This window comes from Electrona antarctica (assembly GCF_951216825.1).
Source record: "Electrona antarctica genome assembly, chromosome: 9".
Classification (NCBI taxonomy): Eukaryota; Metazoa; Chordata; class Actinopteri; order Myctophiformes; family Myctophidae; genus Electrona; species Electrona antarctica.
In genome coordinates, this window is record NC_136790.1 from 17,003,643 (window position 1) to 17,029,610 (window position 25,968).

Consider the following 25,968-nt stretch of genomic DNA (forward strand, 5'->3'; position numbering starts at 1 on the left):
AGTTGACCACCACCACAATGTAAGTTATCTGCTCGAATGCGTCCATGCAAACGAAGCTGACTGAGAGAGCTTTGTCCCGCTTGCATGTTTCAGTTTCTTTTCTTTTTTTCTTTCAAATACAGATAAGACATAATAATAATAGCCATAATAGCCACAATAATAATGATAATAACATCGTAATCATCATATCCAGTTAAAAAAAATATATATATATAATATATTTATATATATATATTATTTATATATATATATATATATATATATTCAGGCAGTGACGTTAGGGGTCTTTCCAGGATTGTGCCATGTGAGGATTGAATAGTCATTCTATTCACTTTCAGTGACATATACCATTGATGCACTAAGTGACAGACAGTCACAATGTAATCATCACAATATAATCAATAAGGAAGACAATGCAGCTTCTAGCACCATGCAGTTCCTGTCAGTTGCATGTCAGCTGCATGTCCTCCTCTCCCACCACCAACTGTGAGTGTTTTCCCTCTCACGAGGGTGACGGTGACAGATCTACCAACATTGTCCCCCCATCGTCGTCATCATCATGCGTGCCATGGCTTTTGTTTGTCTTCTCCTCCTCCTTTGCAGGTCCATTCACATCGTGGCCCTGGGCAGCGAGTGCGCCGGGGGGGTCGGGCCAGGGGAAGAGCCCACAATTGGCCAGGGACAGCTGCAGGGGGGCCTGCTGTGGAGCTACCTGGGGCACGGCGCCGTGCTGGGCCCCCGGGACCTGGAGGGCAGCCCGCACAACCCCGCCTTCATGGAGTACACCTCGCGCGTGTTCGGAGACGTCACTGTGGTGGTACGAGACTGTCCAACCTGGGTAAGAGTTGTTTTTTTTGGTCGTAAAATAGAGATTAGATCAATATGGTTCTCAAAATGTACAAGGACCCCCAAATTAATGTGTATTCGTTCCACAGACCCCCATCTGAAAATATTTTGTGCCAGTAATAAGTAAGTAAGTAAGTAAGTAAGTAAGTAAGATAATGTATTAATTTATTCAAGATTATTATGCAGGGCCTGGGCCGGCCTAGCGGTCCGGGCACCTAGGCTCCTAATGCAGCGCTTCGAGTCCTGTTCCTGACGAACTTTGCTGTATGTCAACTTTGCTGTCTCTCTCCCCTCTGTCTCCACTTTCCACTATCAAAGCCCCAAAAATATCTTAAAAATATTATGCAGAAGATAGCACAGGGTTTCCCAATTAATTTTCCTCGAGGGCCATATTTTGACTAGGGTACCAGGCTGGGGGCCGAGTCCGCACGCGTGAGGTCGAGGTCTTGCCCTGAAAATTCATTTTCAGGGCAGGACCCCATTTGAAAAGGATGCCCAGTTTGACATGCATAGGCTACTGACCCCCATTTAATGCCATTTATATCTGGGATCCCCCCCCCAAAAAAAAAAAAAAAGGTTTTTGTTTTTTGTTTTGTTTTTTAAATTCTTCCGCGGGCCGCAAGGGGGCGCTCCGCGGGCCGCAAATGGCCCGCGGGCCGCCTATTGGGGAACCCTGAGATAGCAGATCTACAAGCCCACAACGCATATGTGCTATTTGCAAATAGCAGATGTAGGGTTAATGTGGTTAACTGATTTTTATGCAATATGTCGTTTTGCCAGATGTAAATAGGTTTAGATGGGTCCCAGGGACATTTTACGAGTCCTACTTCAACAATGTTAGAGTACAGTACTGAGTACAGTATTGCATCTCAGGACCCCCGGAGCGTGACATGATTGTGTGCTTTCTCAATTTAGTGAGTGTAAGGATGCAGGATGCAGCCTATTTGCATCACTGCAATAGATAGAAAGATAGGTAGATAGACAGACAGACAGACAGACAGACAGACAGACAGGCAGACAGGCAGGCAGGCAGGCAGGCAGGCAGGCAGGCAGGCAGGCATAGATAGATAGATAGATAGATAGATAGATAGATAGATAGATAGATAGATAGATAGATAGATAGATAGATAGATAGATAGATATAGCAAGCACCTCTGCATAACTGAGTGTTTATCATCCATCCATCTATGCACCCCTATGCATTTCATATAAGTGTATTGATATCAATTAGGGTGAGAAAGCAGTAAAGATCGGTTCTGTGAGGAGTGATCTGAATGTTGATAATTTCTGATGCGTTACCATGACTTCCTATTATTATCTGTACCTCAACCAGTTTTAATCGGTTTGTATGTGAAGCTGAAAAAGCCTTTTGTGATGATGAAGGCTGCAGATTCAATTAGTGTTTTTTGGAGAAGCTTTAAGGTCTTTTCAAACGGGCAGCGATTAACGTGTCTAGTAATTCATTTTCAATGAGACCTGCATTTCTTTTCTGTGCGCGCAGAGAAGTCGTCAAGTCGAGGGGCAAATGGTAAATGGTGCATTTATATATAGCGCTTTATCCAAGGCGCTTTACAGAGATTGTGCATTACATTCACCCATTCACACACCGATGAATGGAGGAGACCATGCAAGGCACCAACCAGCAGCACATCAGGAGCAATTAGGGGTTCAGAGTCTTGCTCAAGGACACTTCGGCACTAACTCTGTTAGTCTGCATTAATCGATGCCCGTCTAACTCTGTTAGTCTGCATTAATCGATGCCCGTCTAACTCTGTTAGTCTGCGTTAATCGATGCCCGTCTAACTCTGTTAGTCTGCGTTAATCGATGCCCGTCTAACTCTGTTAGTCTGCATTAATCGATGCCCGTCTAACTCTGTTAGTCTGCATTAATCGATGCCCGTCTAACTCTGTTAGTCTGCGTTAATCGATGCCCGTCTAACTCTGTTAGTCTGCATTAATCGATGCCCGTCTAACTCTGTTAGTCTGCATTAATCGATGCCCGTCTAACTCTGTTAGTCTGCGTTAATCGATGCCCGTCTAACTCTGTTAGTCTGCGTTAATCGATGCCCGTCTAACTCTGTTAGTCTGCATTAATCGATGCCCGTCTAACTCTGTTAGTCTGCATTAATCGATGCCCGTCTAACTCTGTTAGTCTGCATTAATCGATGCCCGTCTAACTCTGTTAGTCTGCGTTAATCGATGCCCGTCTAACTCTGTTAGTCTGCATTAATCGATGCCCGTCTAACTCTGTTAGTCTGCATTAATCGATGCCCGTCTAACTCTGTTAGTCTGCATTAATCGATGCCCGTCTAACTCTGTTAGTCTGCATTAATCGATGCCCGTCTAACTCTGTTAGTCTGCATTAATCGATGCCCGTCTAACTCTGTTAGTCTGCATTAATCGATGCCCGTCTAACTCTGTTAGTCTGCGTTAATCGATGCCCGTCTAACTCTGTTAGTCTGCATTAATCGATGCCCGTCTAACTCTGTTAGTCTGCGTTAATCGATGCCCGTCTAACTCTGTTAGTCTGCATTAATCGATGCCCGTCTAACTCTGTTAGTCTGCATTAATCGATGCCCGTCTAACTCTGTTAGTCTGCATTAATCGATGCCCGTCTAACTCTGTTAGTCTGCATTAATCGATGCCCGTCTAACTCTGTTAGTCTGCATTAATCGATGCCCGTCTAACTCTGTTAGTCTGCATTAATCGATGCCCGTCTAACTCTGTTAGTCTGCGTTAATCGATGCCCGTCTAACTCTGTTAGTCTGCATTAATCGATGCCCGTCTAACTCTGTTAGTCTGCGTTAATCGATGCCCGTCTAACTCTGTTAGTCTGCATTAATCGATGCCCGTCTAACTCTGTTAGTCTGCATTAATCGATGCCCGTCTAACTCTGTTAGTCTGCGTTAATCGATGCCCGTCTAACTCTGTTAGTCTGCGTTAATCGATGCCCGTCTGAAAGGCTTATTCAGGGTCAACAAGTTGGAATAATGTAAAGTAAATAATGTAAATATGAATAATGTAAATATGTGCATCAGTAAGCCTAATAAATCAGGTAATAAGAATGCATTGTTTATAGTTAAGTCTGTATCTGCACCCAGAATCACAGTTTCTGTATAACAGGTATAAGGTAAACCCTACTGGAAAGAAACTTGTATCGCAATATCGGTATCGGTTGATTTGACCATGCAAATAATGGTAACTAATAATAATAATTGGTAATCAATAATCGTTTTTTTTCCAATGTCGTGCATCTATAACCTAAACACTCTCTGTGTTGTCATCTCTTTGTTGTCATCCATGTGTCCTCGATCTGTGTTTTCTGTTCTCACCTCTGTTTTGTGATAGTTTTTGTGCATGAGTGATATATTATATTTTTTTGCCCGGATTTAATGTGCACTGTGCAGTGGCAGAGCAAGGTCAGGGCATCACCCAGGGAAGGAAGTGAGATATTTTTGTCAGCGCATTGTCATGTTTAAAGGATTGAATTTGTGAGCGGCTGTTTACGTTACGTCTCTCTCCCCTCGGCTTCCACAGCGCTATTAGTGTTGTAGCCACATTTGGAATTCCAAGGCTGCTTGCTTGCCTTATAGCATTGATGCCACTGGCATGGAAAATGTCTCCATTGTTCCAAGGACCATATTTGCAATTTTTACTTAATATGAATTTGATACCGCGTGAGACATTGTTGGGTGTTCATGCCCTTCAGTGCAGCCCACTGTAGTGCTGTCTAACATACCATAAACACTGCTCTGTCCGCTCTATCTATTTGTGCTTTTTATCCCCCTCAAAGGTCAATAAACGTTTTTTGGGGTTTTGTTCATCTATGCCTTGAGATGATCTCATGCCTTGCTGTTGTTGTGGGTATACAACAAAAGCTTTTGCACCACTCAGGTTAAAGCTCACTCACTCATTCCATTCCCTGAAGAGGTATTTGTTCAGTAGAATGAAGGTGGGATGTTTACAGGTATACGGTCGGTGAGGTTAGCGTTACAGCTTGCTCACTGATCTCTGCCACTCCCAGGGCGGGTGGGATGTGTCTGCCTGCAAACTGTTCATTCTGGGGTTGATACGATCGTGACATTTGCCGATTGACACAAATAAATGCGATTCATTGATTTAATTGGGTTTTTGGGCCTTGAACATTGGAACATATAAATACAAAACAAATTACATTTCTGTTTGGCTTTGTAAACAAAAATCCCAAACAACAAATATGACAAATAGCGTAACGCTCTGGTGTCTGACATTTTGTTTTAAATTAACAATTTTGGTCATGGTATGGCCGACTTATGACTGACATAGTTCATATTTACTTTCATATTTACTTTCAAAATTTGTAAAATGTAGTTGAATTAGCCAATCTACAAATTCATGTTGCATTATTTGTAGTAAAAAAAGCGATAAAAAAAAGATTATGCTAATAATTGTGATCAGGCAATTATGCAATAATTCTGAAGTGACGGGCCTAATTTCATATACTGTATATATTTTCTCCTATTCTTCCTACTTTGTGTAGGACTTGCTGGACAGTGACTGGGCCAGCGTTCGGAGTGTCCTGGAGCAGGCGGACATCCTGGTCATTAAGTACTCGGTTAACGACAAGCTAGCGTTCCAGCAGGTGAGGAACGGCTACGCGCCCAGGCTCCGCCCCTTACTGAGGCACTGGGGAGTTCCTGTTATCCTGGTCGCCGTGGGAGCCAGGCTCAATGGTGAGAAATTCATTTGTCGACTTTCTGCCCTTGTCCATCTTACTCAAGAAGAGAATTGTAGGTCTGACCGATAAAGCTTTTAAAATGGCCTCTCCTGGGCATCATATACCATCCACCGTTTTATCGGAATCCGGGATCTGAAGGCTGCACTGAGAAATCCTGTGTTCACTTAACTCTGGCACTAAATTATTGTGGGGTAACTGAACACTTCAGGGTTTTGCAGTGTGAGGTTGGCGTTTAGGCACTGTCAAATAAATATGCATCAGTCTGATTTTTCATGACTCATCTTTTTATCATCATTGTGTTTGCGACGTATGGTGATTGTTTTGCCATTTCAGTGCGTTTGACACTAATTCGATTTTTGTCGTTGATTTTATTATTAGAATTCTGATCCCCGCATTGGACCACGGATATGTCTGTCTGAGCGTCTTTGTCCTCCAGCCTGTCCTCTCAGCAATGGAGAGGATGCTCGTGATTACATTTAAGCTTGGCCGCCTGAAGGCTGCTCCCTCTAATGCGTCTTTATAACAAACAAACCAACAAGCAAGACGTTAGTCCAAGTCCATAGCACGGCCATTATGAGCCCCGCAAAATGGGAACAAGCTCAAACTGGCAGGAAAGAACGTGCACATACGCTCACAAACAAACAAGCAAATGAAAAAAAAAAACACAGCCATAATATTGGTGAAAGTTCATTTGGGCTTTCTACGGTGGATGGTGGTACTATAATGTAGTTGTGTATTTACGGACATCAAAAAACTCTGCGGCAGAAGAACACAGACCCTGTTTTGTTTTTGATTGAAAAAGCTAGAAAGGAGCCCGTCACGTCACATTGTTGTTTGCCAGCCTGTATTTTTAGCTTGGCCGCTCAGGATTCTTTGAGATGCTGTCAGGCCTTCAGAGCAGGGTGTACAGTACCAGTAAAATTCTCAGTGTTATTTTGACTCAGAGAGTGCACAAATTGGTTCCATTCGCACACTCTTTGAGATACAGTACCTTGACACCAAGGAGTTTACTGTGGGTGACTAGAGGGAGGTCTTGGCGGGGAGCGAGGCTTGCTATAGCTGGTAGACTGGGTCCGTTTGTCTTGTCTTATTGTTGTGTGACTCTGTGTGCATTCTCAGTCTCAACCCCCCCATGACTGCAGTCAGAGAGTGATGTGTGAGCTCTTAGTAACGTGCCTCCTGCTAGGTGGCTTAGATCACCCAGGGCATACATGTCGCGGAGAACCTCTCGAGCGTGCATGAACTCCAGTGCACACCACACATACAGAACGCTGCTCTATCTACAGTGTATGTATGTATGTATGTATGTGTGTGTGTGTGTGTGTGTCTGTCTGTCTGTCTGTCTGTCTGTCTGTCTGTCTGTCTGTCTGTCTGTCTGTCTGTCTGTCTGTCTGTCTGTCTGTCTGAATCTATTTATCTATTTGTATTTATCTATATATCTATCTTTCATAAACACAACGCATAAATGGAATTTGACTCTTCTTTACATTTGTAACATGTAGAGTTTTATCAGTAGCTTAATGTCTTGGCACATACAGTAACAGTACACGCCCCACTCATTCTGGGTTTCTTCTCCTCTCTCCCTGTACTGGCTCTCTCCTTCGTTGTGCAATCTTTCTATGGCTCCTTTCTTCCTGTCCGTCCTAATCCCTCTAATTTCCTCCTCCTCACTGTGCCTGCTTTGATTTCCCCACACACAAAGCTATATTATGTGCGTGCTTTAGACTGCTTATTTCAATGCAGAACACTCTATAGCTAGTTTATCATAGCTTTATATATTATTACGCCAAGCCGTCAAGGAGAGGGTGCAAGCGTGTGTGTGTGTGTGTGTGTGTGTGTGTGTGTGTGTGTGTGTGTGTGTGTGTGTGTGTGTGTGTTGCGTGCGTGCGTGCAACCACTCTTATAGACAGCTATGTGTGTGGCTGTGTCCCTGACCCTGGGTCTGTCCCTGTGTCCCTGTGTCCCTGGCTGTGTCCGAGCACAAACATAGTGTTATAGCGTTTGTTCACCACCAAGTGTCACTGTTGCACAGCCTAACACATAGACACAGACACACACAGGCCAGGGAGGAGGGCTTGCACAGTACAGTACAGTACAGTACAGTACAGTACAGTACAGTACAGTACAGTACAGTACAGTACAGTACAGTACAGTACAGTACAGTACAGTACAGTACCACTCACTTCAGACGGGTCTGATTTTTACTGTGCAGGCAATTGTATGGCATTCCCTACCTCACCTACGGTATTGTCTACTCTCTACTGCCGCAGATGAGGGTCCTCCGTGCACATGTCCGTTGTGCGCGTCGGACTGGAGCAGCTGTGTGCCTCACAGCGAGGGACTCCAGCTGTCCCGGGACCTGGGGGCCACGTACCTGGAGCTGCCCTCTCTCAACCACGTGTTTGTGGGCCGATACTTTGGCAGTGTGGTAAGTTCAGTGGTGGGAAAAAAGTACTCAAATGTTTTACTTAAGCAATGTAGATGTACTCCATGTAAATGTACTCGAGTAAAAGTGCAAAAGTATCGGCATCGAAATGTATTTATGTACTTATTGCACAAGTTCAAAATGTGTACAAAATCTTTTGAAAATAGCAGATCTATAAGCTCACAATGCGTCGCGATGCAATGCATTGTGAGCTTGTAGATCTGCTATTTTTAAATGTATATAGGGCTGAAGTGGATAATGTATGTTTTCTAATCAAAATCTAAATCTCCAAAGTAAACTAAACTTCTCAAATAATTGTAGTGGAGTAAAAGTACAAATTTTGGCTCTGAAATGTAGTGGAGTAGAAGTAAAACTACTGGAAATGGGAAATACTCAAGTAAAGTACAAATACCTCAAAATGGTACTTAAGTACATTACTTAGTTACCTTCCACCAGTGGGTAAGTTATGGCATCAGTTCAGTACTAGGGGATATTAAAAACACATCATTTTTAATATCATTTATTTATTTATTTTCTTTTTTGGCAGTGCTAATGATCACCTTTCCCACAGTACATATTGATTATTGTATGAATGTTGCAAGGTGCTGCTGTGTTGTTGTAGAAGAGAAATGTGTGCTTTGTCCCACCCTTTATTTTTTATTAATAATGTGAAATTGGCCATGTTTGTACTGTGTGTTGTAAATTAGTTCAATCTTCTGAAACCTGTTATAAATATACTGTATAACGTAACTGTAGAAGAATATATTCAGGCATCAACGGACAGTTGCACCCTTGTATATATTGCTGGAAAGCCTTTTCTGCAGATGCGTTTCCCATCAAACAAGTGCACCCTGGCTTGTATTACTGTGCACAACACGCTTTTTGTCAGATAAATATTTAACAGAGGACATGTCTGAAACTAATGGGATTTTAGTGTTGCACTTTAGCAGTATAGTATAGTACACAAGGGGGCGAGGAAAGGATGCCCTTTGATATACTGAGAAGATTGGTGTCTAACTGAAGGTGTGGTGATGTCACAAAACAAAACTGTATATGGGGCCTTGTGTTTGAGATTAATGTGTGTGTGTGTGTGTGTGTGTGTGTGTGTGTGTGTGTGTGTGTGTGCGTGCGTGCGTGCGTGCGTGCGTGCGTGCGTGCGTGCGTGCGTGCGTGCGTGCGTGCGTGCGTGCGTGCGTGTTTAGCTGGAGTACTTCATGATTCAGTGTCTGAAGCAGAAAGCCAAAGAGAGGCCGGAGAAGAAGAGAATGAATAAACTAAATGAACCTCGCCCGCCCCACCTAGAACAACCAGGTCAGAGACAATGTTATTGCGACCGAAGGTTGCAATTAACTATGGAATCGTGCATTTCCCGTCAGTGTGTGTGTTGGTTGGTTGGTCGGGGTGAGATCATGTGACATCATCAGGGATGGAGCATTTTTGACTGATACCTGTCCATTTAAACTCTAAACTCCTGTCCCAAAGTTATTAGGCGAAAACAGGCCCGAAAATTAAGATCTTACCCCTCCAACCCCCCCATTCCAAAGTGCCAGCGCTCGCCCAGCAGTCTGCTGTCTCCCAGGCGGTTGCGTGCACGCATGGTGTGTGTGTGTGGGGGGGAGGGGGGGGGGGGGGAGGAAAGGGAATCCCTGTTAATAAAGTCAAGTATATAGGGTTTAATTTAATGCATTTTAAAAAGCAATATGCACACAAAGGCACCTAATGTTTGTTTCGCTGGCAAGGATATACCCCAGGGCAATCCCGCGTAGTAAAGTATACTGTATGTATAGGGTTTAATTTAATGCATTCACTCTGTTGTTACCTATCTCAGGCAAAGTCTCTGTAGGTTGATTTTCGTACTAAATGGAATCCAATTCCAATGTCTTCCTCGAAAATCAACCGGTCTGCTTTAGGAAATGGACCGCAGTAAATGGTAAATGGTAACATGGCAGTCGTGGTCAGTGGGCTAAACATACCAGATCACTGGCTTCTCTTTGTGCAATCTTGTTGTGTCTATGAGCAGACTGAAGCTCCTCAGTTAATCCGTTTACCAAATTTACTCTGAATATTTGATATGGCTGTGGCTTAAAATGTTTCCATGTGCAACACAGTGTAAATAATTGGATCAAGAGCATTATCCAATCCAGTTTTTACAAGAAAACAACAAGAACGGAACAGATCTTATGTGTCACACGAAGAATTATCTTAATTTCATAATGCTCGGATGATTTTTAACCTTTATCCAGAGCCATGTTTAACCAAGCGTGCACGCACGCACGCACGCACGCACGCACGCACGCACGCACGCACGCACGCACGCACGCACGCACGCACGCACACACACACACACACACACACACACACACACACACACACACACACACACACACACACACACGTTAATTTGTGCTGTCAAGCACAAACGCAGTCTTCCCCTGTTGAGCAGTGAACTGCAGGAGAAGTGGTTTAACCACATGGAACCCAGCATCTGTATTCTGGCCTGGGGGGAATATAATTAGCCAAAAATAGCTGATCTACAAGCTCACAACGCAGTGGAACAATTTGCTGTAGACAGAAAAAAAGCTGAGACAAACACAGAGACAACTCAGGCGCCGTTTACTAACAAGTCTCTAGAGCAAGGGGTCTTCAACGTTTTTCAGGGGGCCGGCCCCCTTAGATACATAGTCAGGGGGCCCCATTAGATACATAGACAGGGGGCCCCCTTAGATACATAGACAAAGCACTACATAATATTGTTTAAAAGTGTTTTGCATATTAAACTAAGCCTCGGCCCCTCCAACTTCTGATCCCTTTTAATTTGCAGCCAGTTCTGCAGAGTTTTAGAGAATGCAGCAGATGTGCAGGGTTCTTTCTAGGACTAGGTGGTAGGCAACCTCCCCACAATACAAAACAAAATAGAAATATTAGTATGTAACGCTAACAGGTTTGGACGGTGGGACCAATGAAAAGTTCAAAGTGATCAAAGTGCGATTTAGAAAGAGCAAAGATGAGGACTATAGGAGACATGTACTGAATATAGGTGTGTTTTCTATTGACATTTTTAAAAGCATCTGGTTTTCCTGATTGCTTTGAAAAGTTCAAAGCCATTATTACGTGCTGGTCCTATGCCATCCCATCCTCATGATTTTTGTGTGTGGATATTTAACTCAAGAGGACCCCCTAGGGGTTGTGGACCCCTGCTGAAGACCCCTGCTCTGGAGAGTTTAATCGATTTTGGGCGGGAACCCCTTTTGGTGTTTTAAGCATTATGTTATGCTTTAGCTGTTGAAAAATAGCAGATCTACAAGCTCAAGTACAAGGAACTTGTAGGTCTGCTATTTTTTTTTAATTGTGAAAATGTGGCGCAAATCTTTGAATGTATATTCTTTCAGAGTGAACGTTTTTAACTCAAATCTTTGCTTCTGGGGGCGTCCCTGGAACGACATTTTTTCAGATGGGGGTCGGTGGCCAAATATATTTTTGGGATTCTTGACATGAAATATTGAGCACCACTGATATAGAAACAGGTATTTCAGGATTTAGAAGCCATTTTTTAAGAATGGTCCTCAGGTCTAAATGGTTTAAGTGGTTATCCCGGAGGGGAGAGCGTTATACTCATTCAGGTTCATTCCAGGTCTCATGCAGGCAGGTCTTATCGGACGTTTTGGAAACTGCTTTTAATAAGCTCCAGCATATCAGTATTTATTATCTATGAGAATTCAAATTAAAAGATTTTTAGATAGATTTTTAACACCACAATTAAGCCAGTGCCAATTCTCTGCGTATACTGTGATCCCTCTCAACAGCTAAAATTGCAGATGTAGTAGTGATGTACTAGCTCACATCAAGTCGCAAGTTCGTGCTGTAAACTTGATTTTATTTTAGTAGAAAATAGAGCTTCAGTGATTAAAACCAGGAAGAGACACTTATGTCACAATAATATATATCACAATATTATGATATCAAAGTCCCGGGCGATAATTCATGTCCTAGTTCAGGGGTTCTCAACCCGTGGGTCGCGACCCCTCGGGGGGTCGCCAAATTATTTTAGGGGGTCCCCAAATTATTAAAAAAAAAAAAAAGATTTTTTTTAAATTTTATTTTCACGATTTTTCAAAAATAGCAGACCTACAAGCTCGTAGCGCGCCACTCGGTGGCGCGCTATGAGCTTGTAGATCTGCTATTTTTAAATAGCTAAATTATAACAATGCTTAAAACACCAAAAGGGGTTCCCGCCCAAAATGGTTTAAGGTTATTGTAGCAGTCAATTTATATTGGGGGTCGGGAGGGGGCGGGGCGGGGGTCCCGAGACGTTGCCAAAGCATTTTCGGGGGTCCCCGGCCAAAAACGTTGAGAACCCCTGTCCTAGTTGGTCAGCGGAGTATACTATGCACATTTGCACACAACTCCACTGATACACATGGAGTGCTGCTGTCAAATTCAAAGTCATACGATTTGTCACACACGTTACAGCGGTGAAATTTGTTCTCCTTATTTGACCCATCTCTTGGAGCGGTGAGCCGCAGCCAAGGAGCGGTGAGCTGCAGCCGTGCCACGCTCGGGAATCATTTGATTAGTTGATTTCAATGATTTGACCCCCCCAATCCAACCCTTTGGATGCTGAGTGAGTGCCAAGCAGGGAGGCATTGGGTCCCATTTTTACAGTCTTTGGTATGACCCGGCCGGGGACCTCCCAGTTTCAGGGCGGCCACTCTAACCACAAGGCCACTGTCTGAGGCGGCAACAAGGACACTGTTCTCTGCCAGCTTCCTACATGCGCCAACACTGACAATTGTGTTTGTTGGAGTGCTCGCCAGAGACACCGCTGTGGGGAATTTAACCCATATCTCTGCGGTGGTGTGTGTGTGTGTGGGGGGGGGGGGCTTTTCTGTTTTCAAATTAGAACCACAAAATGAACCGGTACGCTATAAATAGTGTTACATATTGATTTGACAACGTATACGGCTGCAGTGTTTTACACGGTTTGGATGCAATGATTGACGGCATGAAGCTGCGCTGCCAAACAGCCAGCGAGCACCGGGCTGTAGCTGTTGGTTCCAGTCCAACATCTCTCAACTCTGCTTGCGCCATGTCATGCATTCAATATAATACAGTAAACTTTCTTCTTCATAGTAACAATAAACTTTATTTATAGAGCACTTATCGAAGTTACAAAGTGCTTTACATAAAAGTGAGACGCACTGATTCCGTGACAGCGTCCTGTGCAAGGCGACTAGTCACTGAGTGACAATAAAAATGAGACGAGGGGTACAGAGGTGGACTGTGTATTAAGCATGAATAGGATTATAATAGGACAATGATTTACTGATGGATACTTACAGTTACAAATGTGCCTTCTCCACTCCCCCCACAGACAGACAGACAGACAGACAGACAGACACACACACACACACACACGTATTTCTCTCTCTATAATATCTCCTCCATATAACCACATGTTAAACCCTATTTTATACTTTGTCATACAGTCGTGTTACATGGCAAAAATAGTCAATCTACAAGCTCACAACGTGCCGAACACTACTTAATTTTGAAGATTTGTGGAAAATGTCTTAAAAATTGTGGGAATTTTGAAAATGTGTAAACATTTGAGAAAGATTTTAAATAAATAAAGACATGCCCAGCATATGGATGCTAGGTATAAAGTTGTTAATTGCTTTGATGAGATGGTTGTTGTCGATGTTTTGGAGGTGACACTTTGCCGGTCTTTTGCCCTCCCTCGACACACGGCGCCTCATTGATCTTCATGCGTGCGTTTCAGCACGGCTTCCACCCATCCGTGTGGAGGAGTCCAGCTTCTCCCAGGACATGCAGTGGCTGTTGGAGCGGGGAGTGCAGTTTGCTGATGTGGCGTTCTACGCTGGCGAGTCCGGGAAGGAGCTCGGCTGGGCACACGCCTCGGTGCTCTGCGCCGTCAGCCCATACTTTAGACAGCTGCTTCTGGGACCCAAGGCCAGGTAGGAAGAACGCACGCACGTACAATGGAAGCACAATTACACACTTTAGTAGAGCTCAGGGTTGTGTCAATATCGGTGACATGTCTTCAGTTGCTCTGTTGATAGTCCAAAAACACTGTAGTCTCCCCATTACACTGAGTTGCATGGTGAAACAGCAGACTCTCGAGGTCAGACTTTTGGGGTGCATACGTTGGTTAGACATACTTACAGTCCGACAGGCATTAGTCCAACAACACCGTCACTCCCGACATGCGTGGCTGGTTATAACTAAGCCGTGGCCGGTTAAAACTTACCCATGGCTCCCGACATGCGTGGCAGGTTAAAACTAACCTGTGGCAGGTTAAAAGTAACCTGTGGCTCCCGACATGCACGACAGGTTAAAACTAACCTGTGGCAGGTTAAAACTAAGATGTGGCAGGTTAAAACTAACCCGTGGCTCCCGGCATGCGTTGCAGGTTAAAAGTAACCCGTGGCTCCCGACATGCACAGCAGGTTAAAACTAAGATGTGGCAGGTTAAAACTAACCTGTGGCTCCCGACATGCACGGCAGGTTAAAACTAACCCGTGGCTCCCGACATGCACGGCAGGTTAAAACTAACCCGTGGCTCCCGACATGCACGGCAGGTTAAAACTAACCTAACCCGTGGCTCCCGACATGCACGGCAGGTTAAAACTAACCCATGGCTCCCGACATGCACGGCAGGTTAAAACTAACCCGTGGCTCCCGACATGCACGGCAGGTTAAAAGTAACCTGTGGCTCCCGACATGCACGGCAGGTTAAAACTAACCCGTGGCTCCCGACATGCACAGCAGGTTAAAACTAAGATGTGGCAGGTTAAAACTAACCCGTGGCTCCCGACATGCACGGCAGGTTAAAACTAACTCGTGGCTCCCGACATGCATGGCAGGTTAAAACTAACCTGTGGCTCCCGACATGCACGGCAGGTTAAAACTAACCCGTGGCTCCCGACATGTGTGGCAGGTTAAAACTAACCTGTGGCAGGTTAAACCTAACAGGTGGCTTTCAACATCCAACAATGAACTGACAAAGAACAAAAAAAACAGGGGAGTATAAATACACACAGGGATAACATGCTTCCTATGAGGATAGGTTTAGGGTTTGGGTTTTGGGTAGGGTGTCGAACTAATGCCTGTCGGACTGTTAGTACGTCGGACCAAACACATGCAAACCCAGACTTTTAGCACACAAAGTAACACAATCAAAGTGGAATCTGCCAGTGTATAAATTTACAAATGTATAAAAAATGTTGATGTTACTATTATAATTAGGAAGAAGATTCGGAAGGTATGATTTTGCGACCAAACCATGTCAGTTATTGCACGTGTAAGTAAGGATGATAATACCTTTAGCAATTGTTGTGAACAGATGGAAAAACAAAACTGCTGTGTTGGGTGTTCTAAATTTATGCAGTACACTACACTGGCAGAATCTGCTTTGTTTGTGTAGAAGAGTACCGAAGTCCCGGCGTCACTCGTTCATCCCCTGGGTCACAGAAGTAATTTCTCTATGGAGAATAAATCATATTGGGTGACTTGGGTCATATATGGGAATTGTCTCATAGAAGAATTGTGGTCCAAAAATAAACAAACCTGGTGCTATTGTCAGGGAGGTGGCTCTGTATCGTTTACGATAGTCAGTCACTCATATTTGATACCGTCACGTTTTATCGGCGTCAGTTGATGCTTCATATCCATACGAGTCAAACCGCCGTGCTAATTTTTTAAGTGGTGCAACCACTTCCTTAAGTGACTATGTGTGTGGGTGGGTGGCTGGCTGGGTGGGTGGCTGGCTGGCTGGGTGCGTCTGAGCACGAAAACAGCATGGTTGTTTTTCACCACCTATGCGCAACCTAACAAACACACGCACATATTAACTGTATATATGGTGATTCCGGGTGTGCCAGTACAGTACAGTACAGTGACAGTACAGTACAGTACAGTGGAGGGTACAGTAGAGGGACCCCCTCTGGGTGCGTTCCTGTTGGTCTGGAACTCTCCCCCGCCGGGGACCCCCACACGGAGTTGCACCACTTACTTCACACGGGTGTGATTTTTATTTTTGGAACACCGTTTGTCACGATGTGAATCAAGAAGGTATAGGACCCAAATGCAGGACAGGAGAGGCGCAGAGGCAGAGAAGTCTAAATGCTGGAGGTTTTATTTGTCAAACTCCAGGAACAAGCAACATCACACTAGACATCCAACAATGAACTGACAAGGAACTCAAAAAACAGGGGAGTATAAATACACACAGGGATAACAGGGCACAGGTGAACATAACTCAAAATCAAGACAGGGATTGGCTAAGAGACTACAAAAATACTAAAATATATACTACAAAATCACAGTAAAACACTAACTAACTAAAAAGTTCTCAAAGTGGGGTCCAGGGTGTCCCCAGCGAAATGTGTTAATACAGCATTACAATCATTTGAACCACTTTATCCATTTAATAGCAGATGTACAATGTTGTACAGTACATCTGGTATTTCTGAGCATTTAAAAAACAAATCTTGATAGAATCTTTTGAATAATTTAATAATCATTAATTTATTTATTTGTACACAAATCGTCTCTTCTCGAGAGTCCACACTTCACAGCCTAATACATATGAATTTTAGGGTTCTTGACATGTCAAGGTCCTTTTACACTTTTTACACTAGGGTCCATGACATGAAAAAGTTTGAGAACCACTGCTTTAAGTTTCTTCATGTGACAGAGCTCGTTAACTGTCTGAATGTGTGGCTGGCATGTTGGCTCTGTAACCATGACCTAACTGGACCTTTGTTCTGAGCAGGGACCGACCCCAGTCGAGGTGTGTGTGTCGAGAGCGGGACGCAGGCCCCCCCCACTCTCTGCTGTCCACCTGGGACGGGGGAATCGACGGGGACATGCAGCCGAGGACAGACGGGCCCCAGGCTGGACGCCTCTCTCGCCTGGTGGTGAAGGACCCCCTCCTGTGTCTGTGCTTGTGGGAGACGCTGATGTTTCTGTACAGAGGTAAATGTCCTAGTCAAACGTGGCAAAATAGCTATTAACTATTGCTAGGCTTTTATTTATTTTTATCCCACGATTTTGTAACCCATTTTTTCACCCAGTGTCAATATTATCTAATGTAATCCTGGGCGCCACACTTCCTCTGCCAACCTGGGGGGGGGGGGGCAGCGGACTGACCTCACGCTTCCTTCTATGCATGAGGAGTCCAAGCTGCTTCTTTTCACCTGACAGGGGAGAGTTTCCCCGGCCGGACGTAGTGCGTGGAAAGAACACGTTATTCCGACCAGTTCCTTTCCCCTCCATCAGGCGCCCCGGCTGGCCAGTTGCTAGGCTGAAAATGATTCGAAAACCGTTTGGTCAAATTAAATCACACAGTCTGATTGGTTGATAGGTGTGGTATAATAACCATATACCATGGTCAGTTAATGTCAGTTCTGTAGCACTGCACAGCTAGGAAAACCATATAACTGTAGGTCATGCTGAAATCCACAACAACATTGACTGTAAGGGGCACTTTGATCTCCTTGTGATCTCCTTCCTCTACTCTTCTATGACAGTCTTACTCTTTAACAAACTATCTAGCCTCAGGCCTAAGCTCTTACGGTTTAAATTGGGTCATGTCGTATCTTTCTGACCAAATCACAGACTTGCCATCCCATCTCTCAAAGGTTCTGCCTGTGATTTGCGGTGTCACGCAAGGGAGTGTCTTTATGCCCCCTGTTGTTTTTAATATTTCAAAAAGGACCTCCAAGCTGCTTCTTCTGTCAATTTGTTCTTGTACGTGGACGACTCAGCCATCTTAGCCTCAACGAATTCAACAGCATTAAGACTTGGCTCTCAGACAACAAATGATCCCTTCATATGGCCAAAACGGAATATATTTTATTTTGTTCCCAGCTCAGGTTGCACAAACTGGCCTCACCCAGCATTACTCTTGGGGGCCAGTCTTTCCCTGCTAAACCCTCAGTCAGCTACCTCGGTTGCCTGCTAGATCGCAGCGTGGGTGTGGTGAAATCATGGCTCTTGTATTAAGACCATTAGCAAGGTGAAGGTGTACTAAGTTCCTATAGCCAGGAAAGTGCAAGTTTCTGGATTTGGCCAGTCTTCGAATATGCTTATGTCTATGGTACGGTGGCCGGAAAAAAAGCCTGTTTCTCAAAAATAGACTGGTCAGGCTTGTCTTGGGGCTGTCTGCGAGGGACCATGTTGTAAACAGTTGGGTTGACTCCCTCTGGCAGCCACGTCAGTTCAACTACAGCTGAACCTGGTGCATAACGGTCTACATCAACAGCGCCTCTGTGTACCTTTGTAAGCCTTTTCAGTAGCGTAGCGAGGTCCATTCCCACCTAACCAGAGGCAGCATACTGTAGCAGACCTGACCAATGACCATGCCCACGGGTAAACGCTTATTTAGATTTGGAGGAGCAGTGAGCTGGAACTCGCTACCCTGGCCTGAATATAAAGAGCATCAGCAGCCATCCCCTTTTTAAGATAAGGGTCAAATGGCATGGCTTTTAGAAGATGTTGCAGAATAGTATGTTCACTTATATTAGTATATTGCGATTCTATGTATTTATGCTGTAGGTAGTGCAGCTCTTGATTGTTTTATGTATTGGTGTACTGTATTGCCTTTATGCCCAGGTGAAAAAGTAATGTATTTTAATATATTAAAAATATACTTTTAGTACATTTATTATACTGAAGGTATACTTTTGTACTAAAAGTATATTGGTACTTTTGTCAAAGCATGCTAACAGTACATTTTTTTCCAATACATTTTTTTACAAATATAATCAGAGTGCATTCAATATATATTTCTAGAAAGTACATTGAATGTCAACATAATTCTAATTCAATTAAATGTACTTTTCAAAAATGTATTCTGATAATGTTAAGTTTTTGTTGAACTTAAGTACATTTAATTTTAAATATATTTTAAACTATTGTATTTGAAGTTCTTATACAGTATACTCCTAGGAAAGTATCCTCAATATGCACTTATCTTAAGATATACTATAATATGCATATAAAAAGTATACTTTTCACAAATACAATCAAAATATGTTCAAGTATACATTTGTGTAAGTTTGTTAATGCCCAATGTATTGAAGTTTCACTTAATTATACTTCATAAAAGTAAATTTTTCATCAGTGCATTTATAGTATAATGCTGACAAAGTATACAGAAAAAGCATTACACTTAAAGTTTACTTTAGTCTACTTTATTTTAAGTATACTATTCATGAATGTTCCTGGATGCTATTAGAAATATATTTCTTACATTATATTTGTAATGTATTGCTATTAAGTAAATTCAAAATATATTGAATATATACACATTAAATGTCAACATAAATTAATTTGTAATTTGTTTTAAGTGTACTAAACAAAAATATCAAATGTAATTTTTAAAAGTGTATTCAAATAATGTTTATCTTTTGTTCAACTTAAGTACCTTTCCTTTAAAATATATTTTAAATTATTATATTTTGAGTGTATTAAAATATACTTATATAAGTGGCTAGAGGAAGTCCATTTCCCAGCATGCACTGGGGTTCCAAGGACTGTCTGTTATTGTTCTTATTTGTGGTGAATATTAGAATGCATATTGGCGTTATTTTATTGTGTTTAGTGTTTTGTTAGTGTTTTTTGGTATTTATGTTGTTTTATGTAATTTGTTTAGTAAAACCATGACTGTAAATGTCTGTTCATTTGGCCAGTCTCTCTCATACTGTATGTGTAGTATCTGTTGGATTGGGTTTGTTGTTGATGGTTGCGCCAACAAAGAGTTGTCATGGCTGTTGCAGGCCGCAACTATACCTCAAGCCTTTACAATATGACAATTTTTGGCATATTCTTTTTTTAAGAATATATGCAAATTTATACTTTTCAGAAGTATATTTAATATACTCATTTGTACTAAATAAATATATATAGTAATAGTAGTATAGTAATTATGCTCAAAATATACTTGGAGTATATTATAAATTAATTTGAAGTATACTTTCAATAGTTTCAAGTGTACTAGCAATGTAATAATAATGTTACAACACAAACATACTTTAATTGTAATAATAGTATATTTTAAATTAATTGTCTGTGTACTTGTAGTGAGTTTAAATGCGTTATTATTACATTACTACTTCAAACTATTAAAAGTATACTTCAAATTAATTTATTACATACTCGTATATTTGTAATACATTGATAGTATACTTTAAACAAATACAAGTATATTTGCAATACATTGATAGTATATTTTAAGCATAATTGCAATATACTCTATATATTTATTTAGTACCTGATATGTATTGTTAATGCACTATAAATGTAATGATAGTATACTTTAATATACTTAATGACACCAGCAAAAGTGTACTGTGCTGTACTTTATTTGTAATTAAATTGTATTTTTTTCGGGGGGGAAAGTACATTAAAATATATTTAAAATATGTTTAAATATATCTTTAGTGCAACTTTAGTGCAACTAAGTACAACTTAATTTTTTTGAAAATAATACATTTATATAATAAATGTACTATACTTTAGTATATTTATTTTTCACCTGGGTGTATTTCCTTGCAATGTTGTTTGTGCCAGACCAAGGACCGCAATGGAGATAAGTCAAAAGACTTTCTTGTTGTTTGTATCCTTGACGTTTGAAATTTGACTTTCCTGTATGACGTCTGATAAAATCAATTGTGGAATGTGTCTGGGGAAAAGTCCTCCATAACCTTGTGGTTATGGAGGAGATATTATAAAGAGAGAAATACGTGCGAAACAGTGTGTGTGTGTGTGTGTGTGTGTGTGTGTGTGTGTGTGTGTGTGTGTGTGTGTGTGTGTGTGTGTGTGTGTGTGTGTGAGTGTTTGTGTGTGTGTGTGTGTGTGTGTGTGTGTGTGTGTGTGTGTGTGTGTGTGTGTGTGTGTGTGTGTGTGTGTGTGTGTGTGTGGAAGGGGAGGGGGAGGGGGGGGGGGCATCAAATTCTTTGATGATTGGTGTGAGAGGAAAGTGAAATCGTCTTCAGAGTTGTGGTTTATGACATTTTGCTTGATTGTTACACCAAGTATGAGAAATAGACAAGAAAAAGAATACAGAAAAGAAAAATAATACATTTATATATAAATGCACCATTTTACAGGAAGAACTGAGCAATGTGGAAGTTGAAGAACATTCCAAATGTAAACATTGCATACTAACCACATTGGTTGGTTATACAGGCAGTCAGAGACTACTTTCTTGTAGAAATGATTCTTGTAATAGTTACAGCGAGAGTGAGGTCTAGCCAACACCAACTCGGGATTCCTGGATCGCTGCCCTCTGCAATTTCCTATCCAACATCAGGTTCTTGAGCTCTGCAGTGTTGTTAGATAAGCTGTCGCGCTGAAGTACGTCTACGTAGGTGGTACGCTTCTTTCCCCTCCTGGCTTTGCCCTGGGAGTCAATTTACTTGCCTCAAGTTCTGGGTGCCTGACGCAGTGCCCTGCCAGCCTCATCCTTCTCTCTCTGACTTTGTCCGTGACCCGTGGTATAGGTCCCCATAGAGGTCCACATTTTTTTTTGCGGCATTCGCCTTTATTTTCTATTTTTTATAGAGGGACAGACAGTAGGCTCACAGGAAATGGGGGAGAGAGATGGGAGAGTGACATGCAGTAAAGGCCGTCGGGATCGTTAGTCGAACCCGCGGCACACTGCCAGACTCAGACAACCGGCCAAGGTGCCTGGACCGCTGAGCCACGGCCCAGGCCAGAGGTCCACGTTTCTGATGCTGTCCGTCCATGTGACACCTTCGTAGCATTCTTGTGTAGACTCCATGTTGTAATGAACTACTACTATATAGCCTTTACCGTATATTAACCATATTCTCCAAGTGGTCTATACTAGGCACTCCTTTTTCCCTCTACAGCCACCAATCTGTTTACACCCACCAATCTCTTTCCCCAAAATATATAAGCTCACACAACACATAGCTTGTAGATCTGTTATTTTCACAGAATGTCTGCCCCCACAATAGTGCATACCTTCGCCAACGAGATCCTTCTCCATACATTCAAGGCCATTCATATGCTTGTGCTGCAAGCTGTGCCTTAGTTTTGTTTTGCTTTTAACTGTGTTTTTGTATTAACTGTTTTAACCTGTACGGCGACCTTGAGTGCCCTGAAAGGCGCCTTATAAATAAAATATATTATTATTATTATGCAACTATCAAAATATGTGATTTTCACCTAAACGTTTTGACCGTGCCCTTGACTTCATTGTTGAAGAAACGAAGAAATGAAGAAATCCGCACACCAATTGATGCTCCCAAGATATCTTTACCAGTAAAGATATCTTGGGAGCATCAATTGGTGTGCGGATTTCTCCATTTCTTCATTGTGACTTTATTTTGATCCGGCACCCAGCCTATAGGTTTAGATGTGATCCAGCACCCAGCCTATAGGTTTAGATGTGATCCAGCACCCAGCCTATAGGTATAGATGTGATCCAGCACCCAGCCTATAGGTTTAGATGTGATCCAGCACCCAGCCTATAGGTTTAGATGTGATCCAGCACCCAGCCTATAGGTTTAGATGTGATCCAGCACCCAGCCTATAGGTATAGATGTGATCCAGCACCCAGCCTATAGGTTTAGATGTGATCCAGCACCCAGCCTATAGGTTTAGATGTGATCCAGCACCCAGCCTATAGGTATAGATGTGATCCAGCACCCAGCCTATAGGTTTAGATGTGATCCAGCACCCAGCCTATAGGTTTAGATGTGATCCAGCACCCAGCCTATAGGTTTAGATGTGATCCGGCACCCAGCCTATAGGTTTAGATGTGATCCAGCACCCAGCCTATAGGTTTAGATGTGATCCAGCACCCAGCCTATAGGTTTAGATGTGATCCAGCACCCAGCCTATAGGTTTAGATGTGATCCAGCACCCAGCCTATAGGTTTAGATGTGATCCAGCACCCAGCCTATAGGTATAGATGTGATCCAGCACCCAGCCTATAGGTTTAGATGTGATCCAGCACCCAGCCTATAGGTTTAGATGTGATCCAGCACCCAGCCTATAGGTTTAGATGTGATCCAGCACCCAGCCTATAGGTTTAGATGTGATCCAGCACCCAGCCTATAGGTATAGATGTGATCCAGCACCCAGCCTATAGGTTTAGATGTGATCCAGCACCCAGCCTATAGGTTTAGATGTCCTTTTTGACTGTTTATTCAGCCTCCTCTACTACTTGACTTCATTGTTACCTTGACCTTTGACCTTGTCAACCCCAAAAGTTGATCCTCTCTTTGGGGCAGCCCTACTAATCACTGCCATCAAGGTTCAAGAAAATCTATGATTGAATTGTTCGGGGGGGAAAACATAATCCCCATACAACTCTGTCGGCCGGGGTAATTACGGCGACTAATATAATCTCCTACGATATGAATAATTCACTGAATGATTTTGCTGCGATTTCATTGTCAGACAATCCCTTTGCTGTTATGATCTGTGAGTCATGGACATGGTACAAGAAAATACATTTATTGAAGTTTATCTCAATGTCTTGTGTTGAAGTTGAACTTGTTAGACAGTCTAACAAGTGGCTCTAACATGTTGGTTAACCCATTTTGGGCGGGAACCCCTTTTGGTGTTTTAAACATTATGTTATAATTTAGCTATTGAAAAATAGCAGATCTACAAGCTCATAGCGCGACGAGCTTGTTGGTCTGCTATTTTTGAAAAATCGTGAAAATATTTATTTCAGAAAACTGGAGGATTTAGAAGATTTTTTTTCGAGAATTTTCGAGTTTTTTTTTAATGGGCTAGAAAAGCAGGTGGCTTCCGCACATCCAGTTCCTGGCTGGTGCTGGACAAAGGTAGCAGTGAAGAAGTGGTCCGCACACAGGCTTTGCTCCAACAGTGGAGCAAAGCCTGTATTTATAATGTAATTTATAATTTATAATGGTAATTTATAATGGTCACAGTATTTGTGACCATTATAAATTAGGACACAACGTTTCGGCCGTGAACGGCCTTCATCAGGTGATAATGGTGTTTATAACACAAATAAACACTGTTGGTAGCAAAGCCTGTGTGCGGACCACTTCTTTTAACTTTTAAGCCTTCAGTTGTTGCTATACTGTTGACTGCTTGATGTTGAATGAATATGAGCCTCCAGCATTCTTTGTGCTTCAGCTGCGGGTTGTAGCAATCTGCTCGGAACTACTGAACTACTTACTGAATTCCGTCCCACAAAAGTACTTAAATTATCTCTCTGGGTGCTTTAGGTGTGTTATAAATCGTACCCGCCGCGCCTGTGGCAGAGAGAGTATGGCTGCTTTGTTGCATTAGGGTGAGGGATAGAAATCAGTCTCATCTAAAGGGCTTGACGGTAAACAGCTGCAGTATTTTATCCCAGGACAGGAACTAGCATTAATCGCGTAGCAGCAGTCATACTGTTTCGCCGACCAATACTGGTAGTACTTTATTTGATGTTTCGGGCCATTCTTGCTCGTTAAAGGGTCCAATAAATAGTATACACATTGATTTAGCATGGATTGGCTCATCTCTCGATGGTTTAGTTGAACTACTATCATTTTATTGGTCTCACAGCTCACACACACACACACACACACACACACACACACACACACACACACACACACACACACACACACACACACACACACACACACAGACACACACACACACACACACACACGCAGTGATTCCGTTTATGTCTGTTATTCATCAGCTAAATGAAGGTAATATATTTCAGCCACTAAAAAAGCAGGATATTTGTGTATATGCTTTATACAGACATGGTAAGTAATTATATAGACATAAAACATAGTCATACTGTCCGTCGGTATTATAAATGCCTACTGTAGCACTTTTCGCTTCCGGCCTGTGAATGATGTACCGTAATTTAAGCTCTCATCAAGCCCGGTTAGACAAACTAATGATATTCTGAGTGACTTGAGGGGTGAACTGAAATTCTCCACAGTCAACGGTTTAGATAGACTAGCTCTGCAGTGCTCTGCCGTGCCGCATAATACTTTGAGTCACTGGAAGGTTTTCTTTCACACATTGTCCCAGTGGTCTGAGTGCTGTGAGGATGATTCATAACTGCCGGCTGCCCCTCCTCAACAGGCATGTCAGCAACTCTTAAAAACCTTTTATATTTGCGCTTGCACGTCGGTGCAGCGCACAGAACATAGCAGATCTACAAGCTCACAACGGCAAGCATAAATCAGGCTTTACTAGTGGGCGCACACTGGGGGCACACTTGCACGTGCACACGCACACAGACACATGCACAAATGCAACACATTACACTATTTTATAAGGTGCGTGCGTGCGTGCGTGCGTGCGTGCGTGCGTGCGTGCGTGCGTGCGTGCGTGTGTGCGTGCGTGTGCCTGGACGAATGAGTAGAAGTGGAGGAAGATTATAGGGCTTGGTTTAAATCTCTGTGCGAGTGGCTGTACGAATAAGAACAAGTGTGCATTTTGTTCAATCATAGATAGAATATGTATGTAGTTTGTACCACCATGCACACGAGCTAGACAGCTAGTGCTTCTGTGCATTTGTAATTTTCTCTTTGCAAGTGAGAGGTGTGAAGGGAAGATACATTCTTGCTATGAGATTGAGTGAGCGGGTGCTGAATAAGATGAGAGGTACAGTAGGCCTGGTGAGGTGAGACATGTGTATGTACTGTATGTACAGGTATGTGTGCTCAACATTTGTCAACACATAAAAAAGAAATATGTCAAACGATCCATTGCTTGTTTGCATATTATAGACAGGCAATTTAAACTTTTTAGTTAGTTCCCTCAGCGTGTTTCCTGTTTTCTGCAACTGCTGTGGCCAAAGTTTTGCCTATTGGGCTTTTATGCCAACTCCAATGTCCTGCTATTTAAAATATTGACCGCATCACAAGAACACAGTCTTACCATCTGATGAGGGTACAGTAGGCTATGCATGAAATCTAGCAGTGTCTATTACTCC

At 42.6% G+C, this 25,968-nt stretch overlaps 1 protein-coding gene across 1 annotated transcript in view; it reads left to right on the top strand.

Annotated features, from left to right (window-relative positions):
* Window positions 1–568: 568 nt before the first annotated feature.
* The window catches only part of rhobtb3 (Rho related BTB domain containing 3), a gene marked incomplete at both ends in the record, with an annotated part of 60,184 nt that continues 34,784 nt past the window's right edge, over window positions 569–25,968 (top strand). Inside the window, 6 exons of the mRNA XM_079510592.1 lie at window positions 569–838; window positions 5,366–5,558; window positions 7,834–7,991; window positions 9,191–9,299; window positions 13,768–13,963; window positions 16,783–16,985. Of these exons, the coding sequence (XP_079366718.1) occupies window positions 569–838; window positions 5,366–5,558; window positions 7,834–7,991; window positions 9,191–9,299; window positions 13,768–13,963; window positions 16,783–16,985 (1,129 nt within the window). The remainder of the gene's footprint in view (window positions 839–5,365; window positions 5,559–7,833; window positions 7,992–9,190; window positions 9,300–13,767; window positions 13,964–16,782; window positions 16,986–25,968) is intronic.